The sequence below is a fragment of the Idiotropiscis lumnitzeri genome, chromosome 4 (genome assembly GCF_059441095.1).
Source record: "Idiotropiscis lumnitzeri isolate Australia: NSW breed Sydney's pygmy pipehorse chromosome 4, RoL_Ilum_1.0, whole genome shotgun sequence".
NCBI classification, from domain to species: domain Eukaryota; kingdom Metazoa; phylum Chordata; class Actinopteri; order Syngnathiformes; family Syngnathidae; genus Idiotropiscis; species Idiotropiscis lumnitzeri.
The window spans coordinates 6,859,124-6,877,782 of record NC_142394.1 but is presented as its reverse complement, the minus strand read 5'-3'; the positions used below and the strand labels follow the sequence as shown (position 1 = coordinate 6,877,782).

The 18,659-nt window shown below is 39.3% G+C and overlaps 2 protein-coding genes and 1 long non-coding RNA gene across 3 annotated transcripts in view; 1 reads left to right on the top strand and 2 right to left on the bottom strand.

Moving 5' to 3' along the window:
- fmr1 (fragile X messenger ribonucleoprotein 1) overlaps positions 1 to 8,347 on the bottom strand; it is a 19,655-nt gene extending 11,308 nt beyond the window's left edge. Inside the window, exons 1-9 of the mRNA XM_088292724.1 lie at positions 7,895 to 8,347; positions 5,169 to 5,221; positions 4,967 to 5,060; positions 4,758 to 4,829; positions 3,136 to 3,284; positions 1,785 to 1,878; positions 1,492 to 1,608; positions 1,149 to 1,319; positions 254 to 332 (exon numbers count right to left, since the gene is read on the bottom strand). Coding sequence (XP_088148850.1) covers positions 254 to 332; positions 1,149 to 1,319; positions 1,492 to 1,608; positions 1,785 to 1,878; positions 3,136 to 3,284; positions 4,758 to 4,829; positions 4,967 to 5,060; positions 5,169 to 5,221; positions 7,895 to 7,945 — 880 coding nt within the window. The 5' untranslated portion in view covers positions 7,946 to 8,347. The remainder of the gene's footprint in view (positions 1 to 253; positions 333 to 1,148; positions 1,320 to 1,491; positions 1,609 to 1,784; positions 1,879 to 3,135; positions 3,285 to 4,757; positions 4,830 to 4,966; positions 5,061 to 5,168; positions 5,222 to 7,894) is intronic.
- On the top strand, positions 7,426 to 14,751 carry LOC148337959 (uncharacterized). Its single transcript, XR_015842792.1, has 3 exons — positions 7,426 to 7,616; positions 7,692 to 7,752; positions 14,606 to 14,751. It is a non-coding gene; the product is annotated as an uncharacterized LOC148337959 (long non-coding RNA).
- On the bottom strand, positions 9,115 to 18,659 carry rab33a (RAB33A, member RAS oncogene family). Its single transcript, XM_088292725.1, has 4 exons — positions 18,183 to 18,659; positions 15,722 to 15,862; positions 15,011 to 15,091; positions 9,115 to 14,099 (listed from the first exon to the last, which is right to left on the bottom strand). Exons 1-4 carry the CDS (start codon positions 18,540 to 18,542, stop codon positions 13,875 to 13,877), a joined length of 807 nt encoding a protein of 268 aa, XP_088148851.1. The 5' UTR covers positions 18,543 to 18,659; the 3' UTR covers positions 9,115 to 13,874.

Genomic DNA, 18,659 nt, shown 5'->3' with positions numbered 1-18,659 from the left:
AACATTTCAATAAACAATTTTAATAGATCTCTTAAATGCACATTATGAACTCTTATAATATTTGACACACTTCACGTCATACTACTTGCAAGTTTTAGAGTTCTGCACTTGCTCCTGGCACGTGCTTAATTTGTGAGTTACGTTTACTATTCAACAGCTCTGCATGAATTCCAAACAACAACAAAATAAATAAGACACGAGTTGGGACACCACCCTACTGCCACAGTCACGACAGAGCTCATCAATTTCTCACCTACTAAGTTCCGGGGAACTTTGATGACATCTTCAGAGAACTCCAGGAAACTGCGCGCAATACGGACAGCTTCCTGGTCCTTAAATAAACCACAAAGAAAAAACAAATTTTAATAACATCTGTCGATATGTGTTTACTTTGAAGACTACGATAGTACTTTGTGAAAAACTATTTGAAGACAATAGATAGAACAGAGCCCCCAAAATCCCTTTCCCCCCCTTTTGTGAACTGAACATTGAGAGCAATAATTTGTATGGGTAGACTTATGTATGCAAATTGTAGTGCAGACTATAGTGGCTAAACATCAAGAGAAATTCTGTTCACATATCGTCTTATATATTGTCAGGTTTCCAATTATAAACAGAGTACACTTACTCTATATGTATTTATATTTAACAAAATGCATGTTCGTGGCTGTTGCTAGTTTTTGTTCCCAGCTCCCACAAGGCATTCTAATTCAGCTTGAAACGTAACGAATAGCAGCAAAATTACTGATAAAAATCCCCAAAATATATAAAAAGGCAGAATGTGCTCTATAAACTACGTAAACCTCTTCCAGCGTTATTTTTCCAAACAAATGTAGCATTAAGAAGTAGTGCCTATGACAAGAACACATTGAGACTGACAATGTGTAAGTGAATAATTGCAGGCACATTGCATGGACACCTTCTGCCTATAGCAAATGGAGTCAATACAACTCATTTATTTTACATCATTATTATTTCAAGTATGTGGGTGAAAGCCTCAACGGCCCATTGTTATAACTAGTCTGTGATTGTGCAGTTATGTCACATTGAAAAACTTGCGATGTATTAAATGTGATGAGACAGCTAATTAAAAGGGTACGTGCACTCTATCTCTTGCTAGGTCAACGGGAACAGTTAGGCTGTCATACCTCTCCATATATATGAAAGGTGCATGTCTCTTCATCCAGGTCAATATTTGTGACTCCAGGGACTTTCCGGGCTTGCTGTATGTTGGCCCCGTGAGTCCCGATGGCGAGCCCCATTAAATCATCACGCACTGCAAATTGTTCATGGAACCGTGATGCCAGCTGTCGGGAACTCTGTAAGCAACACAATAACAGTAAATAGGTTGGACTTGGAGTTTTGATCGACAGGAAGGACGCAATTAATATTGTAACATTAAAGCTACAGACATTCTTTTTGAGTTTGTGTGTGTGGGTATGTGTGTGCGTGCACATGCGTGTGCGTGTGCGTGCGCGTGAGCTCGTGTACCTCCAGTTGTCTACTGGCCTCTTCATTCCTCAGCATGAGAGACAGTTTGGTGCGGAGGCTCCTGAAGTGCATGTCGCTCATCATGTTGGCCCGCTTCGCTGTGACCTCATTCACTGACTGTTAAAACAAATCAAAGCTCACATCAATGGTCCACCTTAGAATACAAGTAGAGGCAGACAAATTGAGCGTTTTATCAAGTCAAATACAAAGCTTCCATCGATGTAGTGTATCCTGACTGGTCACACACAAATATAAACAAATATATTGGATATATTTAAAAAAGCATGACGAACCAAGATGACCAGCTGCTTCTTCTCAGAGTCGTAGGTGACGCTGAACGCTCCCACAGCCTTTTTGAAATCTTTGTGTGCAGATTCCTTCGAGCACCTGATATCAAAGAGTCAACACTCGTGTTATTAGACTGACAATCCTGTTTCTTTGAAAAGGCAAGGAAAATGTGAGTGTGTGTGTTATAAATGCTGAATATATTGCTTCGAAATTGGGCACAATCATTAATCAAGCCTCTCCAGTCAATAAAACTACTAGTGAACAATGTGAGCAATAGAGTGAGTGACAATTCAATTTCAATTATTTTTCCCAAAACATAAATAAACTGCACTATCTTAAAATATACACTGCCCTGAAAAAGCATGTGCCCCCTTCCTGGTTTCAGTTTCTTTCTTCTGATTGCAGCTTCTAAATGATTTTATTTAGTAAGGGGTAAGAGTGCTAATTTGAAATCGTAAGTTACCCCTGTGTCGGTGTGTGTATGACTTTAAGAAACAGTCATGCGACCAATACAGTTATTGTTTCTCCTGTCAGTGAGGTGTCAAACTGCGTTTGAGGAAGCAAATAACAGCATGTGTCTGCCAAAAGAATGAGGGATCTTTTGAAGCATAATTTTGTCCCTTCAAGCCCAGAAAAAAAAGAAAGGTTTCCGCCTTGTGGGATCGTTTTGAGCTTATATTAGCTTAGTTTTTATTTCACTGTTTTATCATGTTCCTCAAAGTTTCCACTTGATCAAAAACAATATAATCCATTTCTGATTAAATGATTTATTTTACGTTCTGTAGGTTTCATTTTGTCTCCTGAACTGGCCGACATAAATAACAGCACAATATCAATGTGAAGACATTGTGGTGCTATGTATATACAAACAATAATTCCAACAAAGTTGGGATGTTGAGTAAAATGTAAATGAAGACAATGATTTGGAAATTATTTTCAACTTGCACAACAAAGGCAAGATATGCAATGTTCAAACTGGAGCAACTGAGTTGCTTCTTTTCTTTTTTGCAAATGCAATTATTTTTTGACATTTTGAGCCCTACTTCACTTTGTCTGACAGGAAATATTCAAGTAAACTCTTGATTCAACAAATTTGGCTGCAATCATCTCTGGGTGGCTTCTGAAATTTAACGCAGCTCTCAAATGGCATCCACAGTTCACTCATCATTTAACAACAAGGTGTAACACTTTTTCCACATAAAGCCAGGTACCCCAACCCCAAAAATGAATAAAATCCACTCAACAATCTACATTTTATGATCTATTAAGTGTGCAAAATGTGCAGATCACATTTTTAAGAAGTCATCAGTGAGGGCGCAAATACTTTTTTCAGGGCGATGTATATAGCAATCTTACATTTGCCGTAGATCATCAGGGACGTCCAGTCTGATCTTGAGGAAGGTCGTTTTGGTGGCTGGTTTGTTGGGATTGATCGGCCGTAACCGCTCCAGCGTCACAATCTCATTTAATGTCGCGTCACATGCAGCATACTCTATAACGTAGAACTATAGAGGCATAAAACAACAACAAAAAAATATATATATCAACGGGGACCAATATATTAAACACCCATTAGAAGGACATTTAAGGGTATTTTTTAACCACATGTGAAGAAAGCTGATAAAAGCAAAATGGTTTCATCAACCAATAAAAGTGAATCGACGTAAATACTCACATAGCAAGGATTTAGTCGTAAAAAATGGTTTCAGACAGTTTTTCAAGTTTAAAGATGAGTAGCTAACAGATGTTCACCACCAGTAGCTGCAGTATTTAATCGCTCATCGACGCGTCATTGGTGAATGGGAATCTGTGTAAGCGATGACTGATCACGTGGGGTGTAATAAAAAAATATATGAACCGAAAAATAGTTATTGATTTAAAAGATGCGAGTGCATCTAATCGTTCCATGCATCGTATTGCCTTTTTTTGGAGCAATATAACAAACGTACTGACAATTTCATTCAAATGTATGTAAAATTAAAACAAAAAAGTAATTGCATCATACCCTCTCAAATTGAGCTTTACAACATCGAATCGAATCATAATTCCACCAAGTCGAACCCAAATGCACAACTTTTAAGTCAAACCGTCCTTGAATGGTTTTGCACATCACGTATCAAATCATCTTTAGTGGGGAGTTGCACATCCCAAGTGATAACAACTACACAACCTGACTTCCTAGTCATTTACTATAATATGAACTGAAAGCTGTGGAATCTTCATTGAACAGACCCGGAAGCAACAGACTCCAGATTTTACGGACAGAAAATTGTGTTCAGGGGCGTACAGCAGCAGATGGAAAGACCTGCCCATAAGGCAAAAAAAAAGGCATTTTCTCGAAATTTCCCGCGGCCAATACGCCCCTGGTAACCCATGACTTGTATCCGTTGTTGATTGTCCAAAAGAAGAACATAACACAACTAAGTATTAACTGGAGAGCATTTTATTTTGCTTCCTTTTAAATTTGAACATGCAGAGGTCATGGGGTTGATTCTGGCTATACTTTGTCTGCGTGGGTTTTCTCCGGGTTCTCCGGTTTCCTGCCACATTCCAAAATCATGATTGGACAGTCAAAATTATTAATATCAATATCATTAAGTTATGTTACTGTTAAGTTAGTGATGTTCAGGTCAGTAAAACTAGAAAGCTAAAGTCAAGTCTTTTTTTTACAGAAACAAAATGGTGCAGCAGGAAGCATTTAGTGAGCCTATGGTTCATTCTTTCTCTTTCAATTCAAGTTAGAAATTTCATTGATGACACAAATTAGGGATTCATTAGAAAACTTTGGAACTGAAAACGACATGAACTAACAACCGAATGCATACTGGAGAGCAACAGAATTGCTCTGCTTGAGTCTCCTGCTCTCTCTACCATTAAAATAAAGAACATGCAAGCCCCGCCCACTCGAGAGTTCCAATAGCATACTTCGAATTGAAAGCTAAGCAGAAATCCAGAAAAGAAAGTGAAGTGAGTCCTACCTCTCCTTTGACCATGCGAACCTTGGCCAGCCACCATCCACATGGCTCCTTGTCATTCGCCCTGGAGTACACCTGCCAAAAAACACACAGCAAATACGACTCGTCACAAACAAACAAGCATGTGTCACTGATAAAACTGGAAAAATTGACTGTTTGTTTTTGTTTTTCTAAATTCCATTAAGATGTTTGGCAAACACAAAAAATCCTACCTCAACCTCATCACTCTCATTTATCTCTTTACAGACGCCCGTCGGAGGAGGAAATCGCACATCCTGGAATGGGATCTGGCGCTCTGGCTGCCAACTAGTAGGGAAGCACACATTTAGTTGAGCATTGGCTGCACACATACTAATTAGCGCATCTTGTTGTATTTGACGTTATGTAGTTTGTCGATACGGTCACATTACGCACTTGTTTTCAAATGCAACTGTGATTGAGCCTTCATGGACATCCTTCACAAATGCCTAAAAAAGGAATCAACACAACACAAAAAGTGAACATTCGGGTGGCAAACTTAAGTTGAACTGTTATGCGTGTACCCCAAACTGATAAAATCTGTTCAGACAGTTTGATTCACTCTTAAATTGTAAACACTCTGGATTTGTACACACCACATAAACAAAGTAGGACATGTCATGCCCTGAAGGAAAACAAACAAAGTGCCTTGCTTCTAGGTTGCACAAGCCTGATAAATTGTGAGAACAGATGCAAGGAAGCCCAAAAGAAAGAAATAAAATCCCAATGATTTGAGATAAGCTAAAATGATTGTCCTTGACTGAGCCCGTTAATTGGCCAATGTCAAGTACATGCATGCACAAAATTGTTGGTACATCTCTGTTAATGAGAGAAAAACCTAAAGGGGTCACTCAAATAACGGGAATTTGAATTGAGTAATTATGAATTTAAAAAATATATATGAAAATTAAACATATTTGTGATTCAACACAATTATTAAAAAAAATATAACAATTGGCCAGCATGCATCTATCGCTGCAACCAATGAAGAAGAAGCAATGTCCAGGTCTTATGTGTCCAACGTCTCCTGTCCTTCATGTCTTTCAGCACGGTCTTCGCTCGCCACTCATGGGCATTTTGGCTCCTCGTGAAGAAATATGGTTGCACTAGGCACTGCATTAGGTTTTAACCGTCATATATCGTCAGACACACCAGTGGGCTCTCTCATGAGCTGACGGCGATAGAAGACCTCAAATGTGTCTGGGCTAAAACGACGAGATGGGGGTATTTACGAGGTGGACTCTCCCAACCACATCCTCTCACGGTTTTCTTAACTTTCTTTCTTACTTTAGGATAACTATGGAGACTACTGCAGATTATATTCAGAAATTCAAGATCCATGGGATCTTAGCTAGCATGCCTGAAAGTAGCCACAGATGGAAAGTTGTTAATAAATTGAAAAGATGGGTAATGCGAATGCCAACCAAAGTCAGGAGAACTGTATAAGAATTTAAAGGTAAACTCCGAGGTCAAAGTACAGTGTCAGATCATGCCATCCATTGTCATGGATTTTATTTGAAATGACCAAAAAGACCACAGATGTTTAGAATGAATAAAAAATGTGAGACTGGAATATGCCTAATTGCATGTTGATGAGCCACATAGCTTCTGGGAGAATTTCCAATTGGGCTGATCAAACAAAATCAACTTTTTGACCACGCACATCAGCTTTATGTGCACAGATGCAAAATAACGTCTAGAAAAGAAGACTGTGGAACATGACGGATCCTTTGTCATGATCTGGGGCTGATTTGCAGCATCTGGCACTGAGTGATTTCAATTTGGGCATGCTCCAATGAAATCTCTAGATTATCAAGCTATTCTAGAGAGAAACGTGCTGCCCCGTGTCAGAAATTTGTCTCAGTCGCAGATCCTGGGTCTTGCAACAGGATAATTATCACAGATAAAGCGCGCCTAAAAACATCCAACAATGGCTAATTGGGAAACATTGCACTATGTTAAAGTAGTTTTCTATGAGCCTTAATCTAAATAATATTGAACATCTGTGGAAGCAGCTGTGTAGACTTCAAATCTGAGACTAATTAAGAATGGACCAAAATACCTGCTGAGGCAAGTGTGTAAATCTCATTGAAAGTTACAAAAAATGTTTGATGGCAGTAATTGCCTCAATAGGTTGGGCAACAGAATAGTAAGGGAATCATAATATTTTTTTGTACAGGCATATTTCAGTCGATGAGTGTTTGAATAAACAAAAGTGAAAGCAATTCGGTTGAACCACAATTCAAATAAAGCAAGGTCTGACTTTCGTTGGTTAATTTGCATTATATTTTTTCGAATTACACGGTGGATTTTTCTTTCAATAACAAAGGTACGCCAACAATCTGGTCTATGAGTGTACAAAGTCCCCACAGGAGTTCATAATGAAGAAACTCTCCACTGTCAGGCAGACGTACTAACCACTATTTAATGCGAGTGTTTAAAAAAATAAAGTCACCGATATACCGTACAAGGAAATCTCAAAGTCTTCACCAACATAAATGGCTGCTGAAAAGACGAAATTAAAAACGCCCTTCAACAGACCACATTTTAACTTGAGTGCTTTCGAATGAATTAATTCCAAAGAGTCGCGGTACGTTAGCAACCATCCTGGTCGTATTACCACTCAACAGCGGTTACCATATTACCACTTAAAACCAAACACCTACCCAGCCTAATGAATTTCGATAAATGACAATAAAGGACGTATCCGAAATAAGAAAAGCAACCAATATTAGAACATTAGCAATGAACGGCCGATCAACGACTGCTTCACTGATGATACATTGCATTCAGTTCAGCAACGCCACTGTTTGTTTCTACTGGTTGTGCTTCAGTCCTGCCAAGGTTATGATCCACCACTAGAGTAGATTTGTTGTCAGCATTAATCTCGAATAGTTGCAATCATCGCTTTGTTTACAGGCTTTTCCGCATCTACGTCCCAGCCGGCGGAGGGTGGAGAGGAGCACCGAGGCCGAAACAGGTACCTCAATGAATGCTAGTCCAACTGGGATAATGCTCCCGAGCCTACTTGCCTTGTATACTTGATGTGTAAACGTCACATTTTGACTTGCACAGCGAAAGAGCGAGAGCGAACAAAAAAAGAATAAAATTCAATAACCTACCTTATAAAAGGCACCACTTGTTCCCCTCACTTCCACTAATAGTTCATCCATGACGCAAGTTACAACAGCTCGCTAGCTAGCTAACCACCGTTAGCGATACGAGTAGCTAGCTAGCTGGCTAGCCTGACGCTAGCCAAGGCAGTGTTCTTGCTAGCTAAAATAGGCTGCCAACAGGATGCAAGGCGAGGGGTGCAAATAAATATTTGAAACCGGAAAACGATCACTGATGCTGCAAGGTCGTTAAATCTGTATTTGATTGAATGCTAGTATGCAAATTTGGATTTTCGACGAATCAAAGACGAAGCATGTAGATCGCGGCAGGGTTAGCTTGTAGTAGGTAGTTAATGTTGTGTGATTAGTGGTCAGGCAGCTACTGCTGCTTGCATCTATGTGACGTCTCCAGTTTCTTCCTCTACTGAGCTCCGAGGCTGCTCACATTCAGGAAAGGCTGGTGCTGCTGTCCTTAGGTTAACCGTAAGAATGCCATAACCACATACATTTATACGAAGAAAAATAATGACGATTGATCATATGATCAATTTAATGACATCGAAACAATTATTGAATAATCAAGGCCACGTCTTGATTATCATAAATTTGTTCTTTCTCTCCTAATGTTTACACTTTTAGCACCATTCATTCGACACATGTTATTATCGTTATGTATATGTCACGAAGGGCATAGATAACTGTGAAGGGAAATGTCATCAATAGCGGACGTCCCACAACCATCCTGGGGGGTCAGCACCGAGGATAGCGACACCATTCTCCAAGACGTAATCAGCATTTCTAGCAGGTCTTATTTGGTAAACTTCGGAAACACTACTATATATTGAGAAGAACACAGATCCTATACATTTTTCACATGTTTTTATTTGAGTCATTACTCTTGAAATGTTGATCACTCTGCTCTCATTCCCTCGTTTGTTTTAGCTTCCTTTTCATGTTAGTTAAATCACCATTATGTTTTAACCAAATGTTTGGAAATAGAAAGGGGGATCAGCAGACATGAGAAATGTAAGGGGAAACGTATGAACTTGAACATACAGTTCAGACATCTAGTTTAATATGAGCCAGATATAAAAGGGCTGAAAATGAGTGAGAACAAACTAACGGATATAGAAGGGAAATGATTAAAATAGGCAGTATATAAGTATCATCATGGAAAGGTGAAATTAAATATATGAGAGGTGGGGATACAGTAATGAGGAAAAACATACTTTAATCTTTTTTTTTAATTCAACGTGAAATGCATGGAATGGTTTAGTGGACAAACATTACATATGTATGAACACATATAAAGAGAAATTGTTTTTTTTTTTGTAGAATGAACTTGATGGGTGTCACATGATGTGTGTTGTAGTTTTATCATACTTTCCTTTCTTCATGTGATACATTTTCCAGCAACAATACATTCACAGGCACAAAAAATCTATTTTGTTTCATAAAATCAGACATAATGGCTTTTGTTAGTGGATTTACATAACATTCTGTCATTTACTCCAACCTGTGCAGCATGGTGTCACGTCTCATGCACCATTCACTTTTGTTTGTTACAATGAATAACTTTAAAGGATAACAGAGAGTTTTTTTTTCATGGCAGGATAGTACTATGGATTGGAATGATTTAACGCTAAGCCCCATTCTATTTAAAAACAAAAGCACAGTAAGGCCACAAGAAAAGAAAGGAAAATGCCTTATTTTAGATGATGGGCAAAAGACAATTTTATTCGTAATTGTAGGAGGAAGGCAGATTACCCTGGAAAAGTTTTATGGTTGTTGTCGGTTTGAGGACCCAAATGCAGAGAAGCAGAGAGACAAGGCAGGAGTGCAGATTGTACTCATAAACAAAACATACTCCCCTCGAAATACAACAAAAAGGCAAACAAGGCATATTGAAACAAATTAATTGAAGTCCCAAAACCAAGACACAAAGTAGCAAATCAAAACCGGTAACAGACTGACATATGAGAACTTGACAGGGACACAAACAGAAGCCATCATCCGAAAAAGACGGAAAGGAAGCAGGGAGCTAAATACAAGCAAACTGACAAAACACAAAGAAACACCTAGGATGTCAGGCATGAGGCACTAGAGCTGGAGAGTGGCTGCACCGCCAAGCTAAGGGCGCTTTTCTGGTCCACTGAGGTGGACGGCACGGTCTTAGAGCAGCTGCAGGATCAAGGTGTTGTGGGGGCCGCAGGACGTGCACCACTGCAACAGGGTCTTGTAGTGGTCGTAGGACATGTACCGCTGGAGCAGGGTCTTGTGACGCCCACAGAAAGTGCGCCGCTGCAACATGGTTGGATGGAGGCTGCAGGTTGTGTGCCGCCGAAATAGGGATGCGAGTGAGAACAAACTTAAAAAAATAAATAAATAATTCCACTGCTATGATTTGTAGTATGGCAGTTGGGTCTCAAGAGTGTTTTTCAAGGTGGCAAGGGACTGAGTCAAATTGTGGTGGCCTACTACAATGACAAAATCAAACTGAGAAGGGAAAAAAATACTGTGTCCCAATTTACTTCATTACCATGTGAAAGGGTGGGAAGATTCACACGGAGGATGAATATATTGTATTAAGATTATATACAGACACTTTATGTTGCGTAATTATATGGTTGTATATTTTTTTTAAATAATTCATAGTCATTCCCAAAAGTCAAACGCATAAATCATCTACGTATCACACATTGTGTGGTTAAGACACAGCTGCCTGTGATTATACACTTGGCCGCAAGTGATTTCGTGAAGCTCACCATCACTAGTAGGATCATTTTTTACGATTGTGGCAGTGTTGAGGATCCAAATGCAGAGGAGCAGGTAGACAAGTCAGTAATGCAGGATGTACTCAAAACTAAAAACATGTATTCCCTAAAAATAATACAAAAGTGCACACAAGGCATACCGGATCAAATTAATAAAAGTGCAAAAAACCAAGACAGAAAGTAGCAAATCAAAACCAGGAACAGACTCACATGCAAGAACTTGACAGGAACACCAACAGAAGCAATCATCTGACAAAAACTGAAAGTAAAGAGGGAACGACAAGCAAACCGATGAAACAACAAGAAACACCTGGACAAGACACGAGTGGTTGGAGGGATCTGATTAGTTAACACATTGGAACAGGATGACAAGAACAGGTGGACCCAAAAACCCAAGGAGACACAAGACATGAGAAGGCACAGGGAAAACTTGGTGAAACTAAAACCACATCATCACAGAAAGACAAGCACGGTTGGAACATGCTCCGTACGCAGGAACTTTCCAACTGAGATTTCATCCTGGATCTCCAAACGATGAGGTAGATGTGCTAATCACTATTTCACTGTGTCGTGCCATAATTACAACATAATTCACGCTATTATCAGGTATTGTTCTCTTTGTTGTATTTTTTTCATTGTCGCCTCAAAATTCCTTCATAATTTAAGGTTTCATATCTACAATGGTGAACAATTTTAAAGAAGCTATAGATTAAGCAGTAAACAAAAGTCAAGTCAGAAACTTTCTTTGCAATAACACTTCATTCTATGTGCCCCCACTTGTCAAAACAGGGGATTCTGATTCAAACAACATTTGTGAAATAAGAATTTCAGACTAAGCTACCGGTTTTCAGCCATCTAAGGGGCCTGACATTTTATGCATCACTGTCACCTGCTGTCTACTGAAACTGACATCAAAGTACCCATGGCCTTGCTTTGTGGATTTTGAACCAAGGTTGGCATACTAGTATTCTTGATTACAAGACACATCCTGAATGCCATCAACCATTATCAATACAATTCGGAAATAATAATTTTAATATTTTCAGGGCACTGAATAAATTGAAACTGGACTGTTTGGGTTGGCTTAGAAGAAGTTTCACTTAATCAGTTGGCAGAGTGTCAGTGTGGAAATCTAAACATTTTTCCTCAAAAGTAGTGGTTCCGAAATGGGGGTACCCGCTGATGGAGGTCCAAAGGTGAATTTGCCAGACACTGGTTGGGGGGTAATTGGCTTAAAAAGGAATTCACAGGTGGTAGACCATTGAAATAAGGTTGAGATCCACTGCTCAAAGGTAGAGGCAAGTCCCAGCCAAGAATGGTTCCACTCTTTTGGGATGCAAAATGACAGTTATCAAAGTACATTTGAAAAGCGACCTCTGTCAGCAAATGTCATGTCGTTTGGGTAGAATCGCCCTCGTTAATATTTCATTCAACTTGTAACGATGGTGGCGGCACCTTAAAGGCCAAGAATGCGGTCGATTCAATGCCACGAGAGTACAATGATCTCAATGAATGAGAATATTCACAGGCACTAGTCATTTATCAATCTTTTTTTATACAGCTCATTATGCTCTACTTTGCTTTGCTATTAACTTCTCGAGTCAAATTCATTTTACAATGTGCAACTACATGATTTAAGAGCACGTTCAAACTGAAGAACAACAAGCTACATGTAGTATATACAAGAAGGGCCAGTGCCCTCCAAAGAGCCCCAGTGGCTCTCTCAGTTTATCATTTAGACTATCATCTTGGAAGATTGACTCAAATGCTCATTGATCCGAATTATCTCCATATTGAACCACATCACTCTTTCCCTTGCCCCACAATTTACTGTGTAAGCTATCACAACGTCAAACATATTACATGCGCCTGGACTGTTAATAGAGATCATCACTTCTGTAACCTTGTCTGTGCACTTTCCCAGCTGTCCTCTAGATCAATGCGGACAATGACACAAATATAGAGTACATCCACTTTAAGTGAGAAAGGACCTGACTCAACGTCCCATCGCATTCGGGTGTTGTTGTATTTGTATGAAGGCAAAATAGGATAATCCACTGTACCGGGGAAAGCGCAAGAAGGATATGTACATCATGCCAAACAGGAAAATGCAATACCCCATGGTTAAGACGCAAAAATTTCATGATTTTTTTTTCTGGTGTGTTACACACCTTTAGTGTGTCTGAGACGTTTCCCTTCTATTAATTTATTCACAGTGATTTCGAAAGATCATAATGATATACATCCTGATCCGATAGAAAGCTTCTGTACTACTGTCGACTGACCGTTTCACCAATCTCCGAGATGCATTATTAAGGCAAAGGTCGTATCATGAACATGTTTTTCAGTTCAATAACGTTGAAAATGATGTGTTTATAACACTGGTAGTTATAAAGGATACATGCCTGTGCTGGTTCTGTAAACAGCCTTTCATGAAGTCATTTTGTATGAAATATAATATACCATGTTTACTCATATAGTGACCAAGAGTTTAATTTGTCAACTTTGAAGAGGAAAGTCTATTAAGGGTACGGCTGTGATTTGGGGGAGGCCTTTATTTGCACAAATGCTTTTGAATAATAATATTTGATCATTTCACAAACAAATAATGATGCTTGATTAGACGAATGTGCATGACAATATTTAATAATTGTATTGTATATTCAATATTACATTGTTTTATATATTACAGCCTCATAAAGCTGTCTGTCTAACTTCGTGTTAACTTTTTTTTCATACCTCTCCAGTGGAGTGCGCTTTTTCTTCATCAACAGAAATAAACTCATTCTTTTGTTTTTACCAATCCCTAATTATTTCCTATGGCAAATACTTTTTCTTTAAACCCCAGTATTAACTTTGCGTCTAGGCACCTGTTCAAGCGGAGGCCACTATTTTAGAGAATAAGGGTACCTTATAAGGTTCATCAAAGCAAAACAAGGCAGTCTCATTTCAGAACTCACAATAAGTGTGTAATCTTCACACTTCACCATAAGAACAATTTCCCTCTGTCCTTGTGCTAAAATCCAGAGCCTCGCCTCCTTTCCCGTAAGCCATGTTGCTTTCAGAGTGAGTCATAAGCATCTTCTTGCTCCTGACCCAGTAAAAATGCATTAAGATACTTGTTTCACCCCCTCATCTTCACCCCCCCCTTGACATACACCGTTATTCCAATGTACCATATTCCGTTCCACTACTTCTACCAATTGCAATTTTCCTCAGCAAAGACAATTACTCTTTGTCTCAGGCTCCTGTGTGAGTCGTACTCTCCCGTCCTCCCGTTCCACGTCTCTGTAGAGAAGAGATTTTTGGGCTTTCAGTCGACAGGCCAGTGACATGAAGATTGAGTCCACATTCTGACTCTCTTTCGGGTCCTTTGCGGATGTCTCGAACAGCAGCATGTTGTGGGAGTCTGCAAACTTCAACGCCATGTTGGATGGCACCTGGGGAAGTGATTGTTATGACCCATTAGCTCATGTTACTTATTTCTTTATCACTTTTCCACATTAGGGTAAAGGGTGAGGTGCGGACATCCTGGACTGGTCGCCAAGATGGGGCCAGTAGCACTCATTTCTACACGTATGGCCAATTTAGAATATTCAATTACCCTACGATGCATGTATTTTATTTTTTTTTATAATGAGGAAGGTAGTAGAATTGTTAGTACCGAGATTTAATAGATTGTTATTATTTATTTCAAATGAATGCCGCCAAGAGTTGCCAAAGGAGAGGATGTAGTTGATAATATGTAGTTTGTCTGGAGATTGCAAACACGTTTAGACTCAATGAGCAGTGCTTCTGCTGGTTGCTGCACTCTTTGTTGCCTTCATTGTTTCAAGAGACAATAGAGCAACTGTTTCAACATGTCAATAATCAAGTCCGAATTCGGAACAGTAAATTGACGATTCAATTATTCTCCCCATTTTCTTTCTTCTGCCCACTGTTGAAGGTTAAATGGCCTCGCCATAACATACCTCTCTTGCCCGCTGCCTCAGCTCTGTGGACCAAATGCTGCTAGAGGTGCTGAGGACTATGCACAGCATCTGAGGGGGATTGCGCCTTTTCTGTTGACGGTCCACTATGGAATGACCTCCCATTAAATGTTAGGTAAGCCCCCTCTCTTTTCCACTTTTAAAATCCGTTTGAAGACGCATTTTTATTCTGTAGCTTTCGACTCAACATGAAACTGTCGGCTGTTCTCTATATGTGTTTAAGTGTTTTAATTTGCGTTCTTATTAACTGCTAATTTATGATACTCCATATGGAAAGTGCTCTGTTACAGTTCCAGCTGTTGTGACATGCGTTATATAAATAAAGTTGTATTGTATTGTATTGAATGCTGAAGTCTACTGACCTGTACTTGATCCACTAAGTCACACTTGTTCCCCACTAGAACTCGAGGTACTGACATTGAAACTCGATGACCATTACACTCCTGCAATGAAAGGACATACACTTGATTCATGAAAGTTCAAATGTCCAAGCAAACTGAGATATATAAAGTATTAAACATAAAACATGCTTTTTTTTTTATTAATGTGCAGTGTTAGGTCAAAAAGTAAATAGTTGCTTGTGTACTGTGTATGTGAGAGCAAATTGGCCAAAATATATCAGTGGAATGAAATAACAATACTGATATGAGTAGTACACTTGTTGTGACAACATTGAAACTGCGAAAATACTGATTAGAAAGTGTTTCTGGTAGAATATTTACAATGAGTTTAGTTGAGTATTGAATTCATTTATTTTCCTGATACAAAATCTTGGTGAAAATGTGTGGCTTTTTGAGCTTTTAAAGCCTTCTTAAAGGCATATTCTGTCAAGAACAATCTCACACATTTAAGATCAACGATTTATTTTTGCACAGATTTCCCCCTTGTACCTCATTACAAAATGACATCCATTATTTTTTTGGTTAGAAAAATTCGGATTGGTTGTTTGAATTATTGGTATGTCAGCAATGGGAACGTGAACTTTGGAACAACAACCTTTCGCAGCCTTTTAGTAGATAAAACTGGACACGAGAGAGATATTAACATTCTGTAATACTAGTTGTTTAACTCACCTCGATCCATGTTTGCAGATTGCGGAACGAAGTCATTTTGGTGACATCATATACAAAAACAACTGCATGGACATTACGGTAGTAGTGTTCTACCATGGATTTACGAAATCGCTCCTGGCCAGCTGTGTCCCATACCTGCACCTGAAGATGAGATAAGTCTTTTTTCAGACCAATATACAAGTGGATAAATGTGTGGTTCCCAGAATATCCTGTCTTATTTATTATTCAAAACGGAAATGTATTAGCAATCTCAAATTTGGTTGCCATAGTGACAAATGATTGTGACCAGCAAAAACATGGACACCGTGACAGCATTTCAATAAAAAACATCACAGCATAGAGACGACTGTTCTGAACTTCGAATAGAATATTTTATGATAGACTGCATTAACAGGAAAGTATGATCCAGGAAAAAAAAAAAACTATGAACAATAGTTCATATCAACAATTCGATAATTTTGCAGGATTCCCATTGGATGGGAGTCAACTTTCCCTTTGGTCACGGGTTTGAAACAGTACAGGATAAAAAGTTCTCGACAGTAGACGGAGCAGGATTATGCAGTCCAAAAAAAAAAAGATGTGCAGCCATTTTTAGTGCAGCTGAACAGGAGTGGTACAAGTGTGGAAATTGTTGTCACCGGGAATGGGGCGAGACAGGATTTAAAATTTTTATTTTATTTTTTTTACCCATGTCCGGGAGTGGAACGGGACGGGATTTTGTCTGTGGGGTGAAGGAGTGAAAATCGACCCCTGTGTCACCCTCTACTCTTTACTACATATATTGTGAAGACACTTCTTCCCTAAGTCTCGCAACATAGTGCCAAGCTTGGTAGTGTTACATTGATGTCACAACTTTGAAAATCAAAAACTTCAGCAGGACTTAAAATACCACATGGCAGGGGTATAATCAATTCTGTATCTTATGTTTAATCACTGAAATGCACTATATATACAAATAATTGATGCCCGTGTCAGGTATTGCCAATGCCAACATTAACATTTCATTTATCGTATCCATCCATCCATCCACTTGCAGTAATGCTCACACACTTCAGGGTCAGCCAAAACCTTTCTCAGTTGACTTCAAGCAAAAGGCAGACTCAACCTGTCCTGACCTGACCTGGACTTGGCACCAGTCAATCACAGGCAAGGCAACTTTGTTTATAAAGCACATTACATACGAATGGTGACCTAAAGTGCTTCACGAAAGCAAATACACAACCCCTGAAAGCATTTACAAACACAACTGTTTATGATATTCAGAAGCAAAGCAAAAAAAAAAAAAAAAACTGAAGTAACTTACCAAATGTACTAAAAGAATGTAAAATGACATTAAAACACATTAACATCTGGATTTAAAGCATTTACACTCATGGATTACTTCAGTTCTGTTGGTATCTTATTCCATTTGCTTGCAGCATAACAATTAAAAGCAGCTTCACCATGTGTATTTTGAACTCATTTACCCAAGGCTGCATATATTTTGGGTTTATATTCACTCAGCATTTTTTTAACTATTCAGGACCCAAACCATTCAGGGATTTATAGATCAGTAGCAGAATTCTTACATCTATTCTACTGCTGATTGAAGCCAGTATCAAGCCTTTAGGACTGGACTAATATTTTGTTTTATCTCTTTCTCCTGGTGAGAGCCCGATCTGTAGAGTTCTGAATATGCTTCAGCTGTTTTATCAGGGGAAAAAATAGGGGCAGAAATCATTCACCAAATATGAAGTGAACCCATGCTATTTGCACAGAACTCATGCATGTCAACCACAACACCTACAGTTACTTCATTGAATTTATACAAAGAATTTCAAATGTCATGTTCTTCTACTAAATCCAAACCCTTCTGGGAAATAAATGTGTATTAACATCAATTTTGTAAATTGTTCTTAATATGTAATTAATTTTATTTAAACATATAAAGACTGATTGAAATTTTATGTGAAGAAACAAATACATTGTCATAATTTGCTGACCCTATGCAGTAGCCTTGGCCACCCCAATTTTAAAAGTCTCGCTCTGCCACTGATCATTGAGCAACAGTCCAACAAATAGGCAAAACAAACATGAGGAAAGGGTCTCTCTAAATAACACACTGCTAAAATGTTTTCATGAGCAACAAAATTGAATTTTCTCAAGCTCCCTCAATGATGTTGCCTTTAATAGTTTCACCATAGAGGCAGCTATGTATTAACCAATGCCAAAATGATTGGTATCGATTTATAATACCAATTTAGACATGAACAAACAGACAGTGTTTGCTTAGACGAAGAAGTCATCTGGTTTAAAAAAAAAAATCATCAATGTTATCTGAAATTGGTGAGTGATGGCTGTAGCATTTTCTGCTGAAATATAAGACTATAAGGCCTGGTCCACTGGAGGTGGAGGATATGTACGAGGGGGAGGGGACAAGGAAACACCTCCGATTCACATCTAGACAAGCTTAAATTTTTACCTTGATCGTTTCTCCTTCAATTTCCACCGCCTTCTCCCTGAAGTCCACGCCGATGGTGGCTTCGGTCTTGTCAGGAAAGCTCCCCCCAGTGAAGCGGAAGGTGAGACACGTCTTCCCCACGTTGGAGTCCCCGATAACGATGATCTTAAAGATCCGCGTCTGGATGCTCAGTTCCAGGGAGGAGGTGCTCATGTCCACCGAGGATGTGATGCTGGCGCCAGCTTCGTTGCTGCTGCTGGCTCGGCTCCGGCTTCTGTAAACATCCATGGATGATGTCAGGATGGTGACATTGTCGTCGGCTCGGCTCGGCCGAGTTACCCTCCTTCCTCGGCTCTCCTCCTCCGGGGAATCGTTGGTCATTATGCCGGAGGAGGCGACGAGAAAACGCTATGCCTGAGTGGAGTGTCGGAGATGGACGAATGGGTGGATGGAGGGACTCGGGGAAGGGAGGGAAAACGGAACAGAACGGAGGAAAGA